Source organism: Chenopodium quinoa, unplaced genomic scaffold, assembly GCF_001683475.1.
Source record: "Chenopodium quinoa cultivar QQ74 unplaced genomic scaffold, ASM168347v1, whole genome shotgun sequence".
In the NCBI taxonomy this organism is placed as follows: domain Eukaryota; kingdom Viridiplantae; phylum Streptophyta; class Magnoliopsida; order Caryophyllales; family Amaranthaceae; genus Chenopodium; species Chenopodium quinoa.
In genome coordinates, this window is record NW_018745523.1 from 2,983,154 (window position 1) to 3,003,623 (window position 20,470).

Below are 20,470 nucleotides of genomic sequence, written 5' to 3' on the forward strand. Positions count from 1 at the left end.
CCCTCAAGAAGAGGGTGGAAGATCAAAAGTCCAAATGGCTAGAGGAGCTCCCTGGAACCCTTTGGTCCCTTCGGACAACTGAAAAAGAGGCAACGGGCCACTCACCTTTTGAACTGGTGTATGGTGCCGAAGCCGTCCTTCCAGTGGAAATTGGCTCTGAGAGCCTTCGAGTGCACCATTTCTCGGCTGAGAATGAGCGACTGATGAGGGAATCTCTCGATTTCCTCGACGAAGTAAGAGACTCAGCTCGAGATAAAATGGCCGCCTATAAGCAGAGAGTCAGCAAATTTTATAACCGAAGGGTCCATGCAAGGCCTCTCAAAATTGGAGATCTTGTCCTTCGGAATGCTGCTGCAGTTCAGAAAGGCCGAATCCATGGGAAACTCTCAGCTACATGGGAGGGACCTTATGAAATTTATGATGAGCTTCAGCCAGGGACATACCGACTTCGACAGTTGGATGGAACTGAGTTGAAGAATCACTGGAACGCTGATGTACTGAAAAAATACCATGTGTAAACCCTTCGGGGCAGAACAATCTTTGTAAGTACATTTTGAACTAATGAAAGGCCTTGGAGCCGCCATTTATATAAATATTTACAACTTTTTATCCTTTCAAAATTTTCTTTGTTCTATCTACTCTTTAAGGGTTTTTTTTATTCAGCCTCGTCTGAAATCTTCGCCTTCGGGTAACTGGGCTTCAGATTGCTGACAAAACTCGTCTTTTTAAAGAACACCGGTCTTTCAGCTGAAGTCAAACTTCAGTAAGACTTGTTCTCCAAAGACATGAGTCCATGGACAAATCTGGGATATTGCCTTAACTGAGCCTTGTATCCCAGAGAGCCATTATCCGAAACATTGCCTTAAGTTGGCCCTGTGTTTCGGGTATCCATTTTTCAAAGATAGACAGAAAATCAAGGATAACAGCAACAGTTGAAAATTTTTAAATCAGCCTCGTCTGAAACCTTCGCCTTCGGGTAACTGGGTTTCAGATGGCTTACAAAACTCGTCTTTTTAAAGAACACTGGTCTTTCAGCTGAAATCAAACTTCAGTAAGATCTGTTCTCCAAAGACATTAGTCCATGGACAATTCTGGGATATTGCCTTAACTGAGCCTTGTATCCCAGAAAGCCATTATTCGAAACATTGCCTTCAGTTGGCCCTGTGTTTCGGATATGCGTCTTCTTTAAGAACGCTAGTCTTTCAGCTGAAGTCAAACTTCAGTAAGACTTGTTCTAAAGAGGTTAGTCCCAGAAAGCTAATATCCCAAGCATTGCCTTCAGTTGGCCCTGTGTTTCGGATATCCAACTTTCAGACAGTCAATCTTCAGTAAGACTTGTATCCCAGAAGCATTGCCTTCAGTTGGCCCTGTGTTTCGGATACCCATTTTGAGGAGATTGGGGTGTTGGCTGGGGAACCCTCGGCGATCCATTGCCTTCCTCAGGTTCCCTTATTGCGACGCCGATGGTCATCGGCCTCTGCTGAAAGTCATGAGGGCCGATGATGGCCATCCTTCGGCGCCTTTTCAGAAGGGGCTGCTCGTCCATATCTGAGTCTGAAGACTCTTGTATTTGGTCTTCGGGACGAACAGGAGCTTTGCCTTCTCTGTGTCTGTTACTCTCTTCAGACTGTAACAGACAGGGGGGAAGAAGAATGTGAGTAAAAAAAAAAAAAAAAAAAAAAAAAAAAAGAAAAGAAAAAAGTTGTCTGAAAGCTCACCGAGGTTTTCAGCAAAGCCTCGTCTTCTTCAGCTGCTCTAGCTGCAGCTTCGGCTTCAGCAGCTCTGGAGGACCCTTCTCCTCCTTCGCAAGCCTCAAGTACCCGTGCAACCTCTTCGGCTGTGCGGGCAGCTTCAGCTTCTTCGTTCAGCAGCTGAAACCAAGGGTCTCTCTTCTTCCACCAAGGCTTCTGCCTCTGATACAGAGCAACAGCCTCAATTTGGAAGTGGGAAGAATCCAGATGAACTTCCCTATGCCTCGGCTCAGTGATAGACGGGGCCCGTTCAGTTACAACTCGCTCTCGGTTAACACCAAGACGAGCGTAGTTAATACCAACGTTGGTCTCGTCCCGCTCTGAAAAAAGGAAAGGGAAAAAGTTTAGCTCAGATATGTCGGCACAGCATAAAAAAAGCAAAGCGAGAGAAGAAAAAGAGGTAGTTAAAAAGCCTCGGCCCCAGCCGAAGAAGCTTACCATCCTTAAACTTTCGGCTGAGGCCAACAGCTGCTAGCATGTTCTCTTGGAAAACGTAATGCGTATCGGGGAGCCAAGTCTCCGGGATATGCTGCATTCGACCACTTCCCCCCGGGTTCGGCAGCTTGCCGAAGATATGTTGCTGATCCAGGTTCGGATCCGCCCCGTTATCTGCGGGGGGACCTAGACTTCCCATTTCGGGATCAGGCTCAGCTAAGTACCGGGGAGCGCTGAAGACGCAAGGGTGGCCCGGATCTGTGGGTGCCCTAACCCAAATCCATTGACCTCTCCAGTCCTTGTCTGAAGAGTCATTTGGCCACATGGTCAAGTATTGGGGCCGGGACTCAATCCGATACCACCCAGAACCATGGCTTCCGTGCCCACTTTGAATATTTGGCACTAGCCGATGGAGCTTTCTGAAGCAGTGCAGGTTCGGCACGTACTTGAAGAACTTGCAGACCCATAAGTATGTCATCACCCTTCGGATGCTGGTGGGGGTTAGCTGACATAGGGAAATGTTGTAATGGATCAGCAAGTCTCGGACGAAAACGTCCAAAGGGAACCTCAGCCCATACTGAAGCTGTCTCGTGTACACCCCCACATACCCCGGGGGTGGACGATGGATTCTATCGGATGCTGAGGGCATTCGGCACCAATATCCATCAGCTTCAAAAATGCCGTAATGCAACTCAATTTGCTCGGCAAATCGATATTGATCGGCGTTCTCTACCCACCATGAGTAGGGGCGGTTCTTTATCATGGCCGAAACGACTTCGGCATTCTCCCACTCTGAAAACCCAGGGAGGATATCCCAAAGGACAGCGGGAACTTCATCATCCCGTCCAGAAGCGCTCGGCTCATCCGTTCTTTGAGGAGGAGCCGAGGAAAGGGGAGTCGCCCTAATCCCTTCAGCAGGGTCAGACTCCGGCCTTTGACCATTCCAGGTCCCAATCCTGTTCCTAGGATCGGGAATCGGCCTTGCTCTTCTTGGAGCACGGGCTCTACCTCTAACTCCTCTTGCCATGGATTATTTCGAAGAGAAAAGTCGAAAGAAAAGGGGAAGGAGTTCGAATTCGAAGAAAAATAAACTGAAATCAAAGGAATTTACCTTAATCTGAAGCGAAAGTTGCCGATTTACGAGTTCGTAGTGGCAAGTCTCAGTTTCTAAGCTCAATGCTCGGGGAATTTGCGAAGTTTTGATGCGGGTTCTTGGTTTCTCTCTCGAAGAATTCTGGGTTTGTGTTGGTGAATAAGTGAGGAGAATGACGCGCCTCTGTTTATATCTCCAGGTACGGGATACGAAGAGTTTGTGCTTTAATTTCTCTTAAATACCCACTAAGTAACCATTAAACACATGATCTTGTGATTAAACTGCCCATTATCCGTCCAACTTCCGCAATCATTAACCGTTGTTATCTCATTAATTACGGTTTAAACTCAAATTTTTGGATCAATTAAATCATTTACTTCCCTCCTTTCCTGAATTAAATCAAACCCGACCCGTCATCCTTCCAAATCGGGTCTGGGGGGCAAGTTGTTTGGGTCCAATTTAGTCAAAATTGGGCCTGAGCACTAAATGATCCAATTAAAAGCCCAAGGTCAAGGTTCAACTCTCCAATTGCTCAAAAGTCAAAGGTCAGCCCACAAAGTAAGCCAATTGGGCTAAAGCCCAACCTCTCCATGTATGATGAGGTATAAAAGCCATCATATTGACACATTCACGAGGACATTGATATTCCAATTCATATGCTCATTCTTGCATTCAGAAATATTCCACCAAAGCCTCAAGCTACAAACTCTCTTGCATAGTGTCTTCCTTTTACACATTGTACTGACTTTAGCATCGGAGGGGCCTTCCTCGGAAACACCCCCGAGGCTAGTTTACGTGTGTTCACTGTGCAGGAAACCTTCGGCCCAACACAACTTGGATCGAATCCAGTCTTCTCCATTTCAGCGGACCTTCGGCAAGGTCCCATTGTTTTCAACCGAAACAACTATATACAAAGTATATTAATAAAATTGTACTCTATTCAATTTGAAAATTAACGAACATGGTCGTATTCAATTTAAAAATTAATGAACACGATCCATGACATCTATTGTTGATTGATACTGTATTGATTAATTTAATTAATTCTAGTTGACATTGATTATAACCAAAAAGCTAGATAGGCCATATGACGTGGATAATCCAACGAGAAGCCTTGTCATCAGGTTGTTTGAATATTGACTTTTTCATCCTTGTCAAGATCTCAATATTTCAACAACACAAATCAGGGCTTTTTATTTCATGATATGAAATTAATTGCATGATTAGATAAGATAATACAGTAATAGAGCTTCTCAAAACATTAGGAAACTCTTTTATTATTATTATTATTATTATTATTATTATTATTATTATTATTATTATTATTATTATTATTAGTTTATTTAAAAAATTAAGCATGAACTTTCACTCAAATGTACTTCCATTTCCCAGGTTATGAACTCATCCAGAAGCTCATTACATACTGAGAGGACTAATACATGTGACAGAATACAGAATTTACTGAGGTGTTGAAGCCCTAGGAACAACTACAATATCTTCTTGAGTTTCCTTGGCCTCAAGGTAGCGCGAATGAGAAGCAGCTAGTAGGGAAGCTCCGATTCCAGAACCATCATTAGCATGCTCGATGGAAATGTTTTCCCAGACTTGTTCCCCAACAAGCTCTTTCAACGTTTCCTCTAAGCATTCCCGGAATTCAGTGTAATGCTCGTATAATCCACCATCCATGGCTATGACAGTCCTTTGCTTCTCCTTGTTGCTAGGCAGTGTATCTCTTCCCAACATCTTCAAAATCCCCAAAATGCCTGCTGCAGCAAGACGGGCCCCACGTGTTGCCACAATTCTGCAGAGCTCGTGTATGACTTTTCTTTTCTTGAGGGAAATGGTTGGTATCTGAAGGTCAAATTAAAGATCACATTCATTCATGATGTAAGAGAAAATTGGGGTTTGACCAGAGCTTATCCAAATATACTTCTTGTATGTATATACTAAGATATTCTTGGTTACAAATCGAAATAAAAATAATACCTCTAAAATTTCCTCCATTTTGGATCCTACGATGCTGAGATCAGGTGATGAATCATGATGCATAGCTGACATGTCAGGTGTCCTGCAATCACACATTCGATTAGTTCTCCATAACTTTTAAAATTCCTTTTTATGGCAATGTTTTAAAAAAAATCCTTTATTCCAGCTTAAAAATGAAAGATGAAAGGACTAGGAATTTGTCCAGTTTTCTGTATGACAGAAATATTGAAGATTCTTTGAAGGGGAGAAGACAAGAAATGATACATGTATTATTGTTTCAGTATTCAGCAAACATTAATCATACCTTAAGATGAATGGAATCCGCAATTTTGGAGGGATGGTATCACCAAAGAAGGAAGCTTCTTCAGCCATTCGGCACAAAACTCTACGTACAATGTCACCCAAATACATTCCAGATATCATCTTTTCATAAGTCTAGCAAAACCATTATACAGATACAAAAAGTCAGTAACAGCATTGCAAACACTCATGATTTATAAGTGTAAATGGTAGATGAAATGAATATTTAAGCAACCACCTGCTCACCACTGTTGGGACTGTCACAATCCAAGGCCTTATCATATTCTGTCAATGGAAGATGTGATGTTTTAAAATTACCCCATTCCGTGTTGATAACCTGCAGCACAACATTGTTAAATTTCTTAAGATATGACCATGCGGTTTATCCTAAATCTTTAATAACACAACCAAGATAAATAATTGATGCCAATTATGTACCATCTCTCCTGATTTTGGTAGTGGACCATGCCATTTAGGTATCGCTTCTGCACGTTCCACATATGCTGCATTTGTTCCTGTGCCCAATATCACTGCAGCAACGACATCTTTGTTTGAGAATCTACCTCCAGCTAGTGTACCAACTGTATCATTAACCTAGTTTTTATAATGTGGATCAGCGTATCTAAAATGCAGAAATGATAATCAGAAAGAAGTTTCTGAAGAGGTTTGTAAAAAAGTTTCACTTTTTCAAGACAGTACTTTGAGTGAGCAGAATAGCCACATGCAGATTTAAGCTTACCAAAGCTGTGACATGCATATCAACACCTTGTTTCTTCAATGATTTTGCCAACTCATCAGCTACATCCTTACCAACCTATGATAGCAACAGACAGAAGTCAACAAACATATATATCCAGATAAGTTTTCAAAAGTAAAAAAATTATAAATTAAATAGTACACGTCAGTTGTCAGAGAAATATAGAACATTTGTTAGCCAACTGACAAGGTTGCACAAGGCAACAAGAATGGATCTTAACTTTGCAGAACTACAACATCACGGGGGCAAGGGGTTGATCAGAAGTACCCCTGCTAACAAAGAGGATTATTTTTATCCTTAATTCGATTGGCAATCATCATTTGCTACTTCACAACAAATATAAAGTGCAAGCACTTGTAGTTTCATCTTCACTGACGGAGACTTAAGAACAGATATTCCCCAAGTATCACTAAGCAGGTGCCTCTTATCATCTCTTGCCAAGATAGCATCTCAACAAACTTGTACAAATTCAGAATCTCAATATATGCCCTTTTTGAATCAAGGACCTCATAGCTTCTGACCAAATAACCGGCTAAGAAACTACTTATTAGAAAGCTCGGACATATGTAGGAATATTCTGAATCTAGCACTAACAGTCAAGAATCAGAATCCAGGAAAGAGCTCAAGACACTGAATGCATCACACAAGAACTCAACAATCAACATATTTCTCTCTTATTTCAAATCACTATCACAGGCTCACAGCCCCCAAAGCTCTGATCCCAAATCTCTAGCACAGCCCCCCAAACTCTCCCTCTCTCAATCTCAAAAAAAGAAAAGGGAATATCTGTTATGTACAGATTTTAAACTTCATTTTCAATGCTACAAGAATGTCTTCCCCAAACCTATTATTAATTTACATTCAATGGAAGTTTGATTTTTCCATAATGTATCCAGAACTTTGGCCAAAATCTTCTTATACTGATTAATACAAGCCCTGATCCACAAGTATCACCATTGAAGGTCAAGATTGCATTCTTTGGAAACAAGAATAGACAGATTATCATATTACATGTAATTGGAGAGTAAGTTGATTGAGACTACTACAATTCCTCTTCACTTATTGACTTTCACATTTACTCTCTCAAGCAGACATGAAAGAAGGTGAAGAGATTAGGTCAAGTAGCCATCTGGGAATGGCACCAAAGGTTGGTAAGAAGTGAAGTTGGTTTGAAACTACACCAAACTTGTGTATGAGAATATTTGACAGAAAAAATAGGACCAAAGTTGATTCCTTGTGTTTTTACATTTAATGACAATTGACAAACTATTCTCAACGTCTCTAAAAGGGAAAGGGTGGCCAAAGGAACAGGTAGCTGCTGAAAATTCTGTTACTATTTCCTTCTTTGTTTCTTAATAAATACGATTTCCATGTAAGAGTAACAGAATGAAATGCAATGACCCAAACATGACTACAGAGAGACAATATTTTTGACCCTTTCATATGCCAAAATTCAAAGATCCTTAAACCGTTTGTAACTTCCTTGCTATATGCTTAACGTACACTAGGTTTTCGGTCACAATTTTCATTTCTAATAAAAGGAGTTTGGGTATTTGTATCAGATAAATCCCTCCATCTGGAGTTGTTTTCCCCTGACTTCCCTTGTAAAATATAATCATGAGATAACACCATGATTGTTCAGCTATCCCAGGGACATGATAGTCACGGGCTACAAAGAAAGGGGCTTAGGCGAGTATAAATTACGGAATACAGACAAGAAACACCATGTGCAAGTTGTGCACTAGTGCTTTTTGCGTAATAATGCATACTTACAACTCTCAATCTTATTATTTCCTTTTAAAAAAGGGTCAGATGACCAATACTCATCATACACTAAAATCACAGTCTCTAAAACAAGCTACATTCCCATGCACTAAAAGTGTAAACAGGCTTAAACGACCACTCACAAGCTAGAAAGTTCTCGTACGTCATTCACACCTCAAAACTTCAGGAATATGCCAATTTTATAGAACTAAAGTAGACCCATACTAGTTTCAAACAGAATTGCACATTTTCATAAAATTAACCAATATCGAAATTTTGGCAATGACAGTATTAGATAGTAAAGTTACCGTATCATCTATACAGAAGCCTTTTGCCCATGTGATCAAAGTTCCAGAGTCAATGGATGTTTGCATTACAGGGAATGAAAATGTAAATCCGAGCTCCCTTTCTCTACCAGAAGGTAGGCTAAACTCTTGACCTTCTTGGGCAACAAATTTCGCAAGTTCACTTGCAATGTAACCAAAAAGATCCTGCCATCCATAGCTATTTGTCAGTATGGATAAATCTAACAAATTAATAGTATCAAAATGTGACATACAACAGTTACAGAATCACACACATCTGACGTTCCAATCATCAATTCCATAGGGATTGGAACTTCTGCGAATTCCTGGTGCTTAATACCACCACCCTTGCCACCCAACTGAACCCGAAGAACACGAAAATTAGTTCCACCAAGGTCCAATGCATAGAATAGACCCTCCTCATCCCTGATTGCACCGAGGGAAAAAGGCAACACAGGATAAGAACAAAGCTCTAGAAATAAACTTAAAACATTCAGTCATCAAAGATACTTGTAAAATTAGCCACTTCCATAAAACTTGAATTTCCTGGCACCTAATTCACAGTAAAATGCAAACTAGCTTTAAATTCTCTAGAATTCATTTTAATCCTAATTCTTCATGGTTCAGTCTGTTGAAGTCTTTTAAATATTAAATAACCCAGTAACTCATTTACTACCAAAGCAAGACACTTTCACCATACACACAATTACAAAAATCATACTTCGATAAGACTAACATTATCACAATCAACCAAAATGATGATATTATAATATCATGTGGGATTGGTACCCATGATCTGTTATAATATCCCATCTACATCAACACCCTTGTAACTCTATACACAACAAAATGAATAATAATCAATATGAGCAGATGGCAACTAGTTTAATTACTGGTTGTTCGGTTGACATTTAAAAACAAGACAGATGAGACATTGAGACTACCTTGGGATCACAAGGTAGGTGAGTTGTTTGGTTGAAATAAATTTGGGGAATAGGGAATGGAGCTTCTTGTGAATTTCCACTTCCCATAGTAGGCAGGAATTCACTCACCTATACTATACCAGTATCACCCCCCCCCCCCAAAGTAAGAAAGCTAGCTAAATTCCGTCTACATCATTGCCCTTGTGTCTCCGCGCACAACTAAAAATTAACTAAACATCTAAAAAAATAGCTCATAAGTAATAATGTGATTCAATCATGACCAAATAACAAGAACAGGAGCAAAATTTTCCATCAAATTACATTTTCAAATCAACCTTATTATTGAATAACTAGCAATTCATTAAAAATGTTGCAGAATTACCCAGTAGGAAGATTATCAACATAACTAACAAGCATCTTCACACGACCAGCAGTATCAGAAGCAAGTCCAGCATTCATTTCCTTAATCAAAGCATCAGTCACTTGCTTCAATTTCTCAACTGGGGTCCCACATTTCTCCTCAAATTCCCTCAAAATTTCAATCGTACGTCTCCAATTCGCCCCCTTTTTCATCCGACGGCTCAAAATCAACCCCCCTGCCGCCGCACAAACCGCCGCAACTCCCACCACCGCAGCCACAACCACCACTTTACCCATCTTCGCCAAAATCCCAGATACCCAATTATCTAATTATCTCAAAGATTCTGAAATGAAAACACTCAGAATTTACCCAATTATGTACTATCTAATCTTAAAAACTCTGAAATTTAAACACCCAGAATTTAGAATTTCAAGAGAATAACACCCATAACCCCACCAATCCAAAAAAATCCAATTTTTTTTGGAAAGAGTGAAGATATGATATTATTCTGGAATTATTAAAGGAAGTTTTTAATGAAAAATTGAAGGTGATTGGTCCGTCAGAAAAAGGAAAGATAGTGATTGGAGAGAAGAATGATTTGGATCTTTGCTTGACTTTGAGGATTGCTCTTATTACCTGCTTTATTTTCTTGCACAATTGGGTAACTTAGTTCAATGCCAGAGGACAACCCATACAATTTGGTGAGGAATCAACGATAGTAATAAGACTATTAACAAATTCTAATCTTGTTATTAGAGATTTTGAGTAAGAGTAAGATTAAATGGTTACTTGTTAGTTATCCAACTCAATAACATGAGTTATATGACTTATATCACATGTGTTACATGAGTTTATTTTTTTGTGACTTTTTAAAGATTCGTTTATACTTTTGACTTTTATTTATGTTGTATTTTTATTTTTATTTTTGTTACTTAGATTATGTGATAAAAAAATGGCAACTTGTGAATATGAAAATCAGTGTTTAGTCCGGGTGTTGCACCAGTTGTTACTTTAAGTAGACCTTGTGATTATCAATTATATACATTTATTTTCATGTTTATAACATAGCTTATGATTGGCTTAGATGGTTAAGTAACTATCTTTCTTCTAAAAGGTTGGGTGTTCGAATCCCCAAATTTAGCTAGATGGAGTCATACTAACTGAAGGGTACCGACACCACTAGTGAAGTTTCCTCCCCTCCCCAATCTCCACCCACCTTCCACCGCCAAATTAAACGAAAAAAATTAGGGCATGGTCAACCCCAAAGGGTAAAGATGGCCATGTGCTCCATTGATCATTGAAGCTAATGGAAGAAGAATACATTTTTAATGGAAGATGGAGGAAGGAGATTGTTAATTGTGTTTGCTGACGAAGTAGTCTAACGTGGCATTAGTCCCAATCATGCCTGGTAAATGTACCACAATACGTCAATACCCATCACTTAATGGAGGAAATGTCATTAATACCTCCTCAAGTGAAAATGTTTATCATGTTGATCAACTTGAATTTCCTCGTAAATGTGTTCTAATAGTTGCATTACTTCTATACAAGTATCATATATCATTTTTTGTGATCATTTAGTCTCTCAATCTATGAATTCTAACAATAGTTTACAAGTAACATTCAATTTTTGTCAAAAAAAAAAAAAAAAAAAAAAAAAGCATTCAATTTTTGATACTTTTTATATGGTTGCATGTTTTATGTTACTACTAGTATGATCAAAGTTCTACATGTAATTTCATATATCAAATTTAAAGTGAAACAATTTTTTTTTAACACAAAAACAAGATTCATATATTACTGCCCAAGGCGTAAAACATCCATTACAACAAAAGCATTACTCTTCCCATCATAACCAAAAGGAACCCAAAATATGGTACTAATGGAAGAGTAATAAAAGAAAGACTTATTACAAAGGTGAACTAATAAGACAACACTAGGAAAGAAACTATAATACAAACTGGTAGTAGAGCAACTACAGCAAAAGCAATGAAGCGCAACACAAGAAGACATCCAGCACCGCGACAGGAGAACACCAAAGAGACTACCCTGAAGAGGTGGAAGATCAGCATCATTGATCTGCTTAGCAAAAGGAGGAACCAAGAGTTTAGTAAAGATAGTACTAGAACAATTAGATGAATGAAAAGAGTACTAGTACAATATTTAATCATAATAAAGCTATTAAGGACTATGACAAAAAATGAAAAGCAAGAGATTAAAAAGGATAATTAGAATAGTGAAGATCAGCTTATTGTCGTTTTGGAGTTGTCATTGATGTTTTATACTCGTTGTAAAATATAAAATGGATAAAAAAAATATATATATATATATAAGGTCTCGTTTTGTTGTATATGGAAATTAAATGACTATAAGAAGTTACAATTCATGGAAAATTTTATTGCCTAGGAAATATCTGAAATTGTGTTTGGTTGACATATAAGAAATCGTATTTCCCATGTTTAGTTTTCTATGTTTTGTTTGGTTAACTTATGTAATACCAGTGTGGCAGTGTATTATTATAACTTGACCTACTTTTCCAAAATTTTAAGGATAATAATGTAATTTCACCCAAAATACATGTGGGAAGTTTGAGTGATCAAGGTAGGATGTGGGAAATAAGTTCCCATGTTTTGTAGGAATTCCAAATTCCTTTGGAATTTTCACTTCCTACATTTTTGCTAACAAACAACTACTCTTAAACATATTTTTCATGAATTTATATTTCTCCCATTATTGAAGTGCAACCAAAGAAGGCCTAATTGATGAAATTAAATCATCATCCTACCCACAAATGCTTTTTTGTTGTAAAATTTTAATTAGTAGAATCTTAATCACCCACAAATGCTTTTTTGTTGTCAAATTTTCACAAGTAGAATTTTAGGGTCTGTTCTCTTACGTTGAAATTTAGTTCATTTCAGCTCAGTTCATCTCAGTGCAGCTCCTAATTTCCTTCTCTTATAAAAATATTCATTTCATTTCAGTTCAATTCAGTTCAGCTAAGTTCAGTCAATGAGAACAGGCCCTTAATGTAGATTTGAAAACATGTTCGGCAATAATCAATTAAGTTAATTGGTGGTTAATTAGAAGAATTTAGAGTTTAATTAAGTTAATTGTTGCAATTAGGGGAATAGGTTTCCTCTCGAAAAAAAATGAATGTGGTGGTTTTTTTTAATGAAAAACTTTTAAAAGGTTTTTTTTTTCACAAAATGATGCTTTTAAAAGGTTTTTTTTTTTTTTTTTTTTTTTTTTAACAAATTTGCCTTACTTTTATTTAGCAGATTTTCATAATATTAATAGAAATTTAGTGGTACTCCACAAAATTTATCATACAAAATTACAAACTCCTGAAATACGATGTATTTGAAGAGGTTTCTAAAAAAAGTATTTGAAGTTACGACTCAGCTAAATCAAGTAATATCAAGAGATGTCCGAAATAAACATATTTAATTTTTTAAGAAAGATTTTCATAATAGCTTTCCATTAACACTAATTTTTTAAGAAATTAGTTGCTGTTGTCAAAAAAAAAAAAAAAAAAAAAAAAAAGGATGGAAATTCTGTTTATAAAAAATTCAAATATCTTGGGATTTTGTGGGATTTTTTTAAAAAGAACACAGTGAATTACAAGACTACAACTACAAGTCATATTTCATGTAGCATATCCATTGAAATGCACAAGGTCTGGAGAGAAAAATACACCAGTATAGAGACTAAACACAATTTAGAATTTATACTATTATTAACAACGAAATCTGTAAGGTCTGAAACATGAGAAAGACTACATTGCTTAATACAAACTATAAACTAATCATTATAGGACCAACCTCAACCTATCCCACCCCCCCCCCCCCCAAACAAAACAAAACAAAAAAAAAAAAAAAAAAAAAAAACTTCGAACCAGAATATGAACACCACTCGTGCAGTGCAAACTCCAAAGGGCAGACCTGAGTTGAGAGACAAATGGTTTAAGAAAAGGCCAAGAGATCTGAAAGTCCGAGCATACCCTGAGATGTCCAAGGCAGAGCACCATAACTTTTCCCCCAGATTGAAAGGCCAACACCATCAAACCAGAGATGTCCGAGGTGGATTATCACAACTCTTCCCGCCACGCACCAAATTGAAAGGCCAACACCATCAAACCAGATATGTCCAAGGTGGAGCACCACAACTCTTCCCCCAAGTTGAAAGGCCAACACAATCAAACCAGAAATAGCAATGCTTCCATTGTTTCTACATTAAGTTCCTTTTTTTTTTTTTTACTTGATTTGTTCTCTCTTAATTATTTTTTTTTTCAATTTTTTTTTTCTATCTTTATTTTTTTTTTCTTTTTTTTTTCTTTAATTTTTTTTTCCCCTTTAAAATTTTTCTTCTCGAATTTTTTTTTTTTTCTGATTTTTTTTTTTAATTCCAACTTCTGCTCATCAGTTACTCCTAAGTAACCCAAAACTAACTGCACAAATAACAGCAGGACAGAAGTTGAAACCGTCTTAAATCTAGCATCCGTAGTATTGTCTCGAACAACCAAGCAAACCTGAAACAGTCAAAGGGAAGAAAGCCAGCAACACAATATTGCACTTACCCGAGAAACTGGCTTTCTCTCCCACCCACCAAACTCACGCCAGCACAGTCGTTGTGGACCCAGGTTTCTGCAAATGTCCATCAGATTACTACACTGCCCCACTTCAAGCTGTACTAGCAAGACTAAGCCTGAAAATTATCACAGAAAATGCAAACAAAAGCAATATAAAGATGAACATTGTAATGAATATAAGTTACACTAAAAAAAAGGATTCTAAATCGGAAATAAGCATGCCTTATTACTGGATCTTGAATTGTTCTCGAGTCCGCTCCAATGCTTGCCTTCAACTTTACACCATTTATTCCATTTGTCTTCACAACATAAACACAAGAGTCACAAGTAGCTCAGAAAAGAAACATAATAAGCTCAAGACATAAAAGACCAAGGAAATTCCGAATAAAAGTTAAGTGACCAGCCAGCTTTTGCTCAAACTATTAGTTAAAACTTAAAATAATCAAGGAAGCATTAGCATAATTGCAGAAATTGACACAGTGAAAGAGGACAGAGCAGCAAAAGGCCAATATTTGTATAATAAATATTAGCACAATGAACCACAAATTTTGGAGCCAATACTGATATAATAATAGCAGATAAGAGTAAAAAGATAAAACCTCATATCCATCTTGCAATGCTACGTTGCTCTTCATGAAATCACTTTTTGCATTAGTGAGCAAGCCAGAAACTTCCTCAAACGCATCATTTTGAATTAAACTCTGGTTTACACTTCCTTCAGAACTGCTAATTTTCCCACCCTCTTCATTTGCTTTAGGTTCCGAATCAAGATCCCTGAAAACCCCATTGCTTGTAAGAACAGAGACAGCACTGCAGGTAGAGGTAGAAGGAATATCTGACTTTTCTGCAACTGAGACAGTACTGGCAGAAGTAGCCAGCCCAAAATCTTTAGCATCATGATCCAACACCGCATTCTTATTTGTTGAAACATACCCTGAGACCATCCCTGGAGGTGAACCCCGATCTACCACAGCTGTCACATCACACACTGGCAGTGGAGACCCAGAATTATGAAGCACTGAATCAGGAGACACTGAAGCACCACATGGACTAAGTGACCGCCGCTTCCCCGGTTGCCCAGATATATCTTCACTAGAACACTTTCTTTTATTAGACCTTCCACCATAAACTTCATCTTTTGGACTACTCGAACTTTGTACTCGCAGGTCACCTAGAGACCTTGATAATTGAGAACGCTTATATCCCTCTGGAAAAACAAAAGCTGGAAGCAGCTTTTTACGGACATGGGACACATATATATCCATTCCTGGTTTCCAGTAAGAGTACATATTTATTGAATTCCTAAACTCATCAACTGTTACGCGAATATCAAACTGCTGTCCCTCCTGAGCAACCTCGCCTTGCTTCCTTTGCAAACCCATAAAAAATGCACAATGAGCCCTTTGCCTGGATGGATCAAACAAGTCATGTGGACAGGGATGGCACTGCAGTTTCCCAAGAGTATCACGTTCTATCTGAAAAGTACAACAGATAAAACAAGACCTATTCAGACAAAAACCAATAACGAAATGCAGAAGAGACAACTGGAATTCATAAGATAACACATAACAATTGTGTGCAATGTAAAACAGCTTGACAAGCACCAATAAAGCTTAAGCCCCAGCAAAGACCAATAAAGCCACCACTATTCCATTGCAGACAAAAACAAAAATGTCTTACCATCAGAGTCAACTGTCTAAATCGGGATTCTACCCAACCTCTCCAAGAACGCAAATCATCAGCATCAGCAGCAATTATGTCAACTTGTAGATAGTTTTTATAGCTCTCAAAGAACAAATATGGCTCAAACAGAGAGCCCCAGCGTGCCTTGTTAAGCTCAATATCCTATGATAATCAAGTAAAAACAAAAACTACATTAGTGTCTTCCGAAAGATCTTAAAAAAAAAAAAAAAAAAAAAAAAAAAACAGGCTTCAAACCACCTTACCTGACAAATCTTGTTGCCAAACTCGAGCTGCTCCATCATTACCCGGAGAGTACTAGGCGAAACATTGTAGCTAGAATTCATGCAAGGGTACGCAGGCGTAATGATAGGCATGTGATGAGTACGGTCCCGATGATTTTTACGAGGATCCCAAACTGGAAATCCAAGCTCTTCCTCTTCAATCTCACAAAGCATCACAGGGTTGGGCCAACGCCACTGGGTAAAGACCCTAAAAAATCGAGAAACCAGCATACTTGGTACTGCATTTGGATACAGCTGACAAACCCGAGCAACTAGAATTGCCCAATTTACACCTCCAAGAAATCCAGTCACCTAAGCCAACAGATTGATGGAATTAACAAAAGAGGGAAGAAAAAAAAACACTAAATTGGGAATATAATCAACAATAGCAACTTGGAACAGCATAGAAACTCACATTTGAGTAAACACCTCGTTTTTTCGCCCAAAACTTAAGACACCGAAGCACAGTGCGGAAATGCTGAAAATGGAAGATAGTTTATAATTTATAATCATTCAAGGATCAAAGCAACAGCAAATAAAAGCTGCTAGTGGACCAGGACTATAATCATATTGTACTAAAAATACAAAATCTAAAATACAACAAAAAATCATTAATAACTAAAAAAAATGAAGGAATATAAAGCATTGCAAGGCTAAAGAAACTGAGTTTTCATGTGTACCTTGATGTTAGGAACTAACTTAAGAATTTGATCTGCAACCCTGCATCCATTTAAACTTCGAACAGTAGCTTCGTCAACATTGTATAGAACCGAAACATCGGAAATATCCAAGTCCTGCAACAATGCTCATTTTAGTTATCATGCTGGAGTCACACTATTAATAATAATAACTTACAGGAAAAGAAAACAATCACAATACTACCAATGTACAATTCTTCAGCAATATATATAATAGATCCTCTAAGTACACAATAGGAGATCAAATGTTACTATAAGAAAGAAGATGCAGCTAGTATTGGAATAGGATATTGTAACTAACTACCCCAAAAGAGTCACTGCTACTGCCCTTTGCCAAAAAAAAATGCAGTCCCGCAAGATATTATGCAATTACATGCTACAAACTTCAATAGTGCTGACTACAAAATAAAGGGGATGGCATCAAAACAAGCACTACCTCATCATTTTTAACTCCATAAGCAAAAGCATGAGGACAAATAAAAAGGATAGAAAAAATATACTTCACAATAAGAGCCATGTAAAGTCCACAGAAAATTAAACCAATTATAGTGTGAAAAAATCAAAGTACTACTTACTTTAGGAACAACCAAGACGGAAACACTAGCATAAAGAAGATCAATAGAAATCCCATCAAACTTAAATTTCATCACTGGTACATGCGCATCAGGAATTGGTTGAAGCTCGGTCACTTCCACCAATTGTGCCAGAATATCATGGAAAATGTAAAAGAAATCCTCCTATTGAGCACAAGGTAGAAAAACTATTAGAAGCTAAAACCCGGAGCAAATTCAATGAAATTGAACAAATCGCACAAATTAAGACAACTACTTACATCTCGGTTGATATATGATGGCCCCACACATAAAGCATCTATATCAGCTCCGGGACCACTCACCTGTATAGCACATGCAAAGGATAAGTTTCAAATCGAATTAATGCAAAAAAAAAAAAAAAAAAAAAAAAAAAAAAAAAAAAAAAAACAATTAGTATTTATGTCAGAAAATAAGTCATACAAAAAATAACTCCTTTCTGAAAGCATACTTTAATAAATCACAGCAAGAAACTGATACCATAAATCAGCATAGCAAACCAAAACAAGACACGTTAAGAAAACTATGAAACCATCAGTTATCGCAATAAACGACATCAAAAATCTCTGAAAAGAAGTATCAGAAAAACCAGACAAAGAAAACTTTAAGAATCTATAACTTGAGTTTTAATCAACAACGCATAATCAATCTCCTCAAATGCAGATTAACCAGACAGATATTAATCAATAGCAGCAATCTAAAAATGGTTTCACCAAAGCATAAAATCTTTGATTTCTTACCCCCAGACAACAAGATCCAAAAGTGAGTATCAATGCATTAGCATCCTCAACCATTTGATCTGTATACCCTCTTAGCCGAGTAAGTTGTTTCACCCAATCTTTGACAAGCTGAGAAGTAAAAGTATGAATTAATACTCAGAATTCAGAAATTAACATGATATCAGAGAGCTATGAAATAGGAGACGACACAATATCATGTAAGGAAAAGGCAAATATAACAAGTGTAGATACATTCACATATAGTACTGAATGCCATTCAAAAACAATTTTCTTTGAGTCTCTTACAATCCTCACCACACAGGTCATGCAAGAAAGTGAAGGCATAAAAGAAAGAAAATCCATCATACCCTTGTTGTCGTCAATAGTAAAATAATACTATACAAAAACAATCTTAATCCTAAATCACAATCATTATTGAGTTGAATGCTTGGTGATATGATAGTCCAATAGAGTTCAAGAAAAACTCTACCAATACAGACACAATCTTAATCTTGATTGAGATAAATGCTTGGTAATATATATCTAATCCAACAGAGTTCAAGAAGATCTCTACAGCTTCTGGTGGAAACAAAATTTAGTACCTTGACATTAACATGGAAAAAAACTGTCTCTGGCCATTCACCAGAGCAAATCCAACGACCGATAAAAGGAATCACACCGGAAAGGTAATTAAAGAGCTAACGACCACATTAAAGGTAAACTCTTCTAAATTATTACATATTAAACAAAAACATACACTGCTCCATCCATGTTAAAGATTTACTGAGTACCGACACAAACCAACATATGATAAACTTTAACATTTACAGACTAGTTTAATCGCACTCTTCAGCACATCTTTATTCTCTACAAAAATTATCTTGATCATACAGTAATATCTAACTATAAACAACAAATAAATCCACTAAACATATATGATTACAACAACCTCATTTATATTACAACTTCAGCAAGTCTAGGGGCTAGGGCATTTTCATACAAATGTAAACTAATTGACAATAATAATCAACCATCAACCAACAAAATCCCAAATTCAACATAATCAACTAGAATTCATGTCAGAAATAAGAACATAACTTCAACACACATCAATTAAGTTCTTATACCTCTCTAAGGCGAGCCAAAACCGCTTCCCTCTTCACCGCCTCGTCTTCGCTTTCATACAAACCAGAATCAACCAAAAACTGAAATTCCAATACAAACGATCAACAACAATCAATTACCAAAAACAAAAATCCCTAATTAAAATTAAAAATTCAAGAATCAAACCAACAAACCTTCTCCAATTCCCGAGTCTTCTGCAAATCAACAGCAGAAGGTCCCGCCATAGAAATCGGCTTCGTCACTCCAAGTTGCTTCACCAATCCTTCTGTACTCCCCATCCTTCTTCACTCAACAAAAATTCTCTCAAATTTTCACCCAAATTCCCAATAACAAACCCTAAATTCACAATGATCTATCCTCAGAACCAAGAAATAAACCCGAATTTCAAAATTAATTGAAACCCTAATGATCAAAATTCAATCACGATCAAACAAATTAGGAAAGAATGAAGAAAACCCGCAATTCTAAATTGAGAATTGGGAGATAGTAATTGAAAATCAAACCCTAAGAAGAATCGGAACCCTAGAAAAATCGAACGAAGAAACGAATTGTAAGGGGGTTCCAATTCAATTGAGAGAAGAAGAAGAGGAGAGAGAAAAAGGGAGGTTGATCGGTTTGGCGGCCAATTGATATTTTTTTTTTTATTTTTTTTTTTTTTTTTGGAAGAGTTATTTAATATAGGAAAAAAATCTCAAAATCCGTAACATTTTCGGAAAAGGAAATTAAAAAAAAAAAAGGTAGAAATATAAAAATAATGGGAGTAATTAAAGGAAATAAAAGATATTGTTAATGTGATTTTAGGAAATTAGGGGGAAAGATAGATTTTAGCAACGTTGGCTTTAATTGAGTTGGGATTTTTGGCGTACTATTTGTTGATCCTTATACACGTCTACGCGGGTATCTAGTTTGTAATTGTTGTACTTCTCTTTCCTTTTTTAGGATGGTGCTTTCAAATAATATAGTTGATCGTTGTTGGTTGATTTATCGGTGTTTTGTTTGTACTCTTTTCATATTAAAATAATTTTTGAAAATATTTGATTAAAATGGTTGATTAAATAATGAATGGGGTTGATTAATTTTTTTTCAAGATCATGGGTCTCTAAACACCAAA

General features: G+C 37.1%; 2 protein-coding genes across 2 annotated transcripts; both read right to left on the bottom strand.

Moving 5' to 3' along the window:
* Positions 1-4,621: 4,621 nt before the first annotated feature.
* On the bottom strand, positions 4,622-10,474 carry LOC110715383 (hexokinase-1-like). Its single transcript, XM_021893956.1, has 9 exons — positions 9,697-10,474; positions 8,667-8,817; positions 8,395-8,577; positions 6,305-6,379; positions 6,004-6,159; positions 5,804-5,902; positions 5,570-5,700; positions 5,266-5,347; positions 4,622-5,130 (listed from the first exon to the last, which is right to left on the bottom strand). Exons 1-9 carry the CDS (start codon positions 9,969-9,971, stop codon positions 4,738-4,740), a joined length of 1,545 nt encoding a protein of 514 aa, XP_021749648.1. The 5' UTR covers positions 9,972-10,474; the 3' UTR covers positions 4,622-4,737.
* A 2,902-nt stretch (positions 10,475-13,376) lies between these two features.
* On the bottom strand, positions 13,377-20,223 carry LOC110715578 (nuclear poly(A) polymerase 4-like). The gene is made up of 12 exons (XM_021894165.1): positions 19,533-20,223; positions 19,362-19,439; positions 18,256-18,363; positions 17,758-17,820; positions 17,501-17,662; positions 16,908-17,021; positions 16,643-16,705; positions 16,210-16,539; positions 15,944-16,108; positions 14,863-15,738; positions 14,486-14,562; positions 13,377-14,379 (listed from the first exon to the last, which is right to left on the bottom strand). The coding sequence occupies exons 1-12, from the start codon at positions 19,635-19,637 to the stop codon at positions 14,355-14,357; spliced, it is 2,166 nt and encodes a 721-aa protein (XP_021749857.1). The 5' UTR covers positions 19,638-20,223; the 3' UTR covers positions 13,377-14,354.
* Between the last annotated feature and the right edge of the window lie 247 nt (positions 20,224-20,470).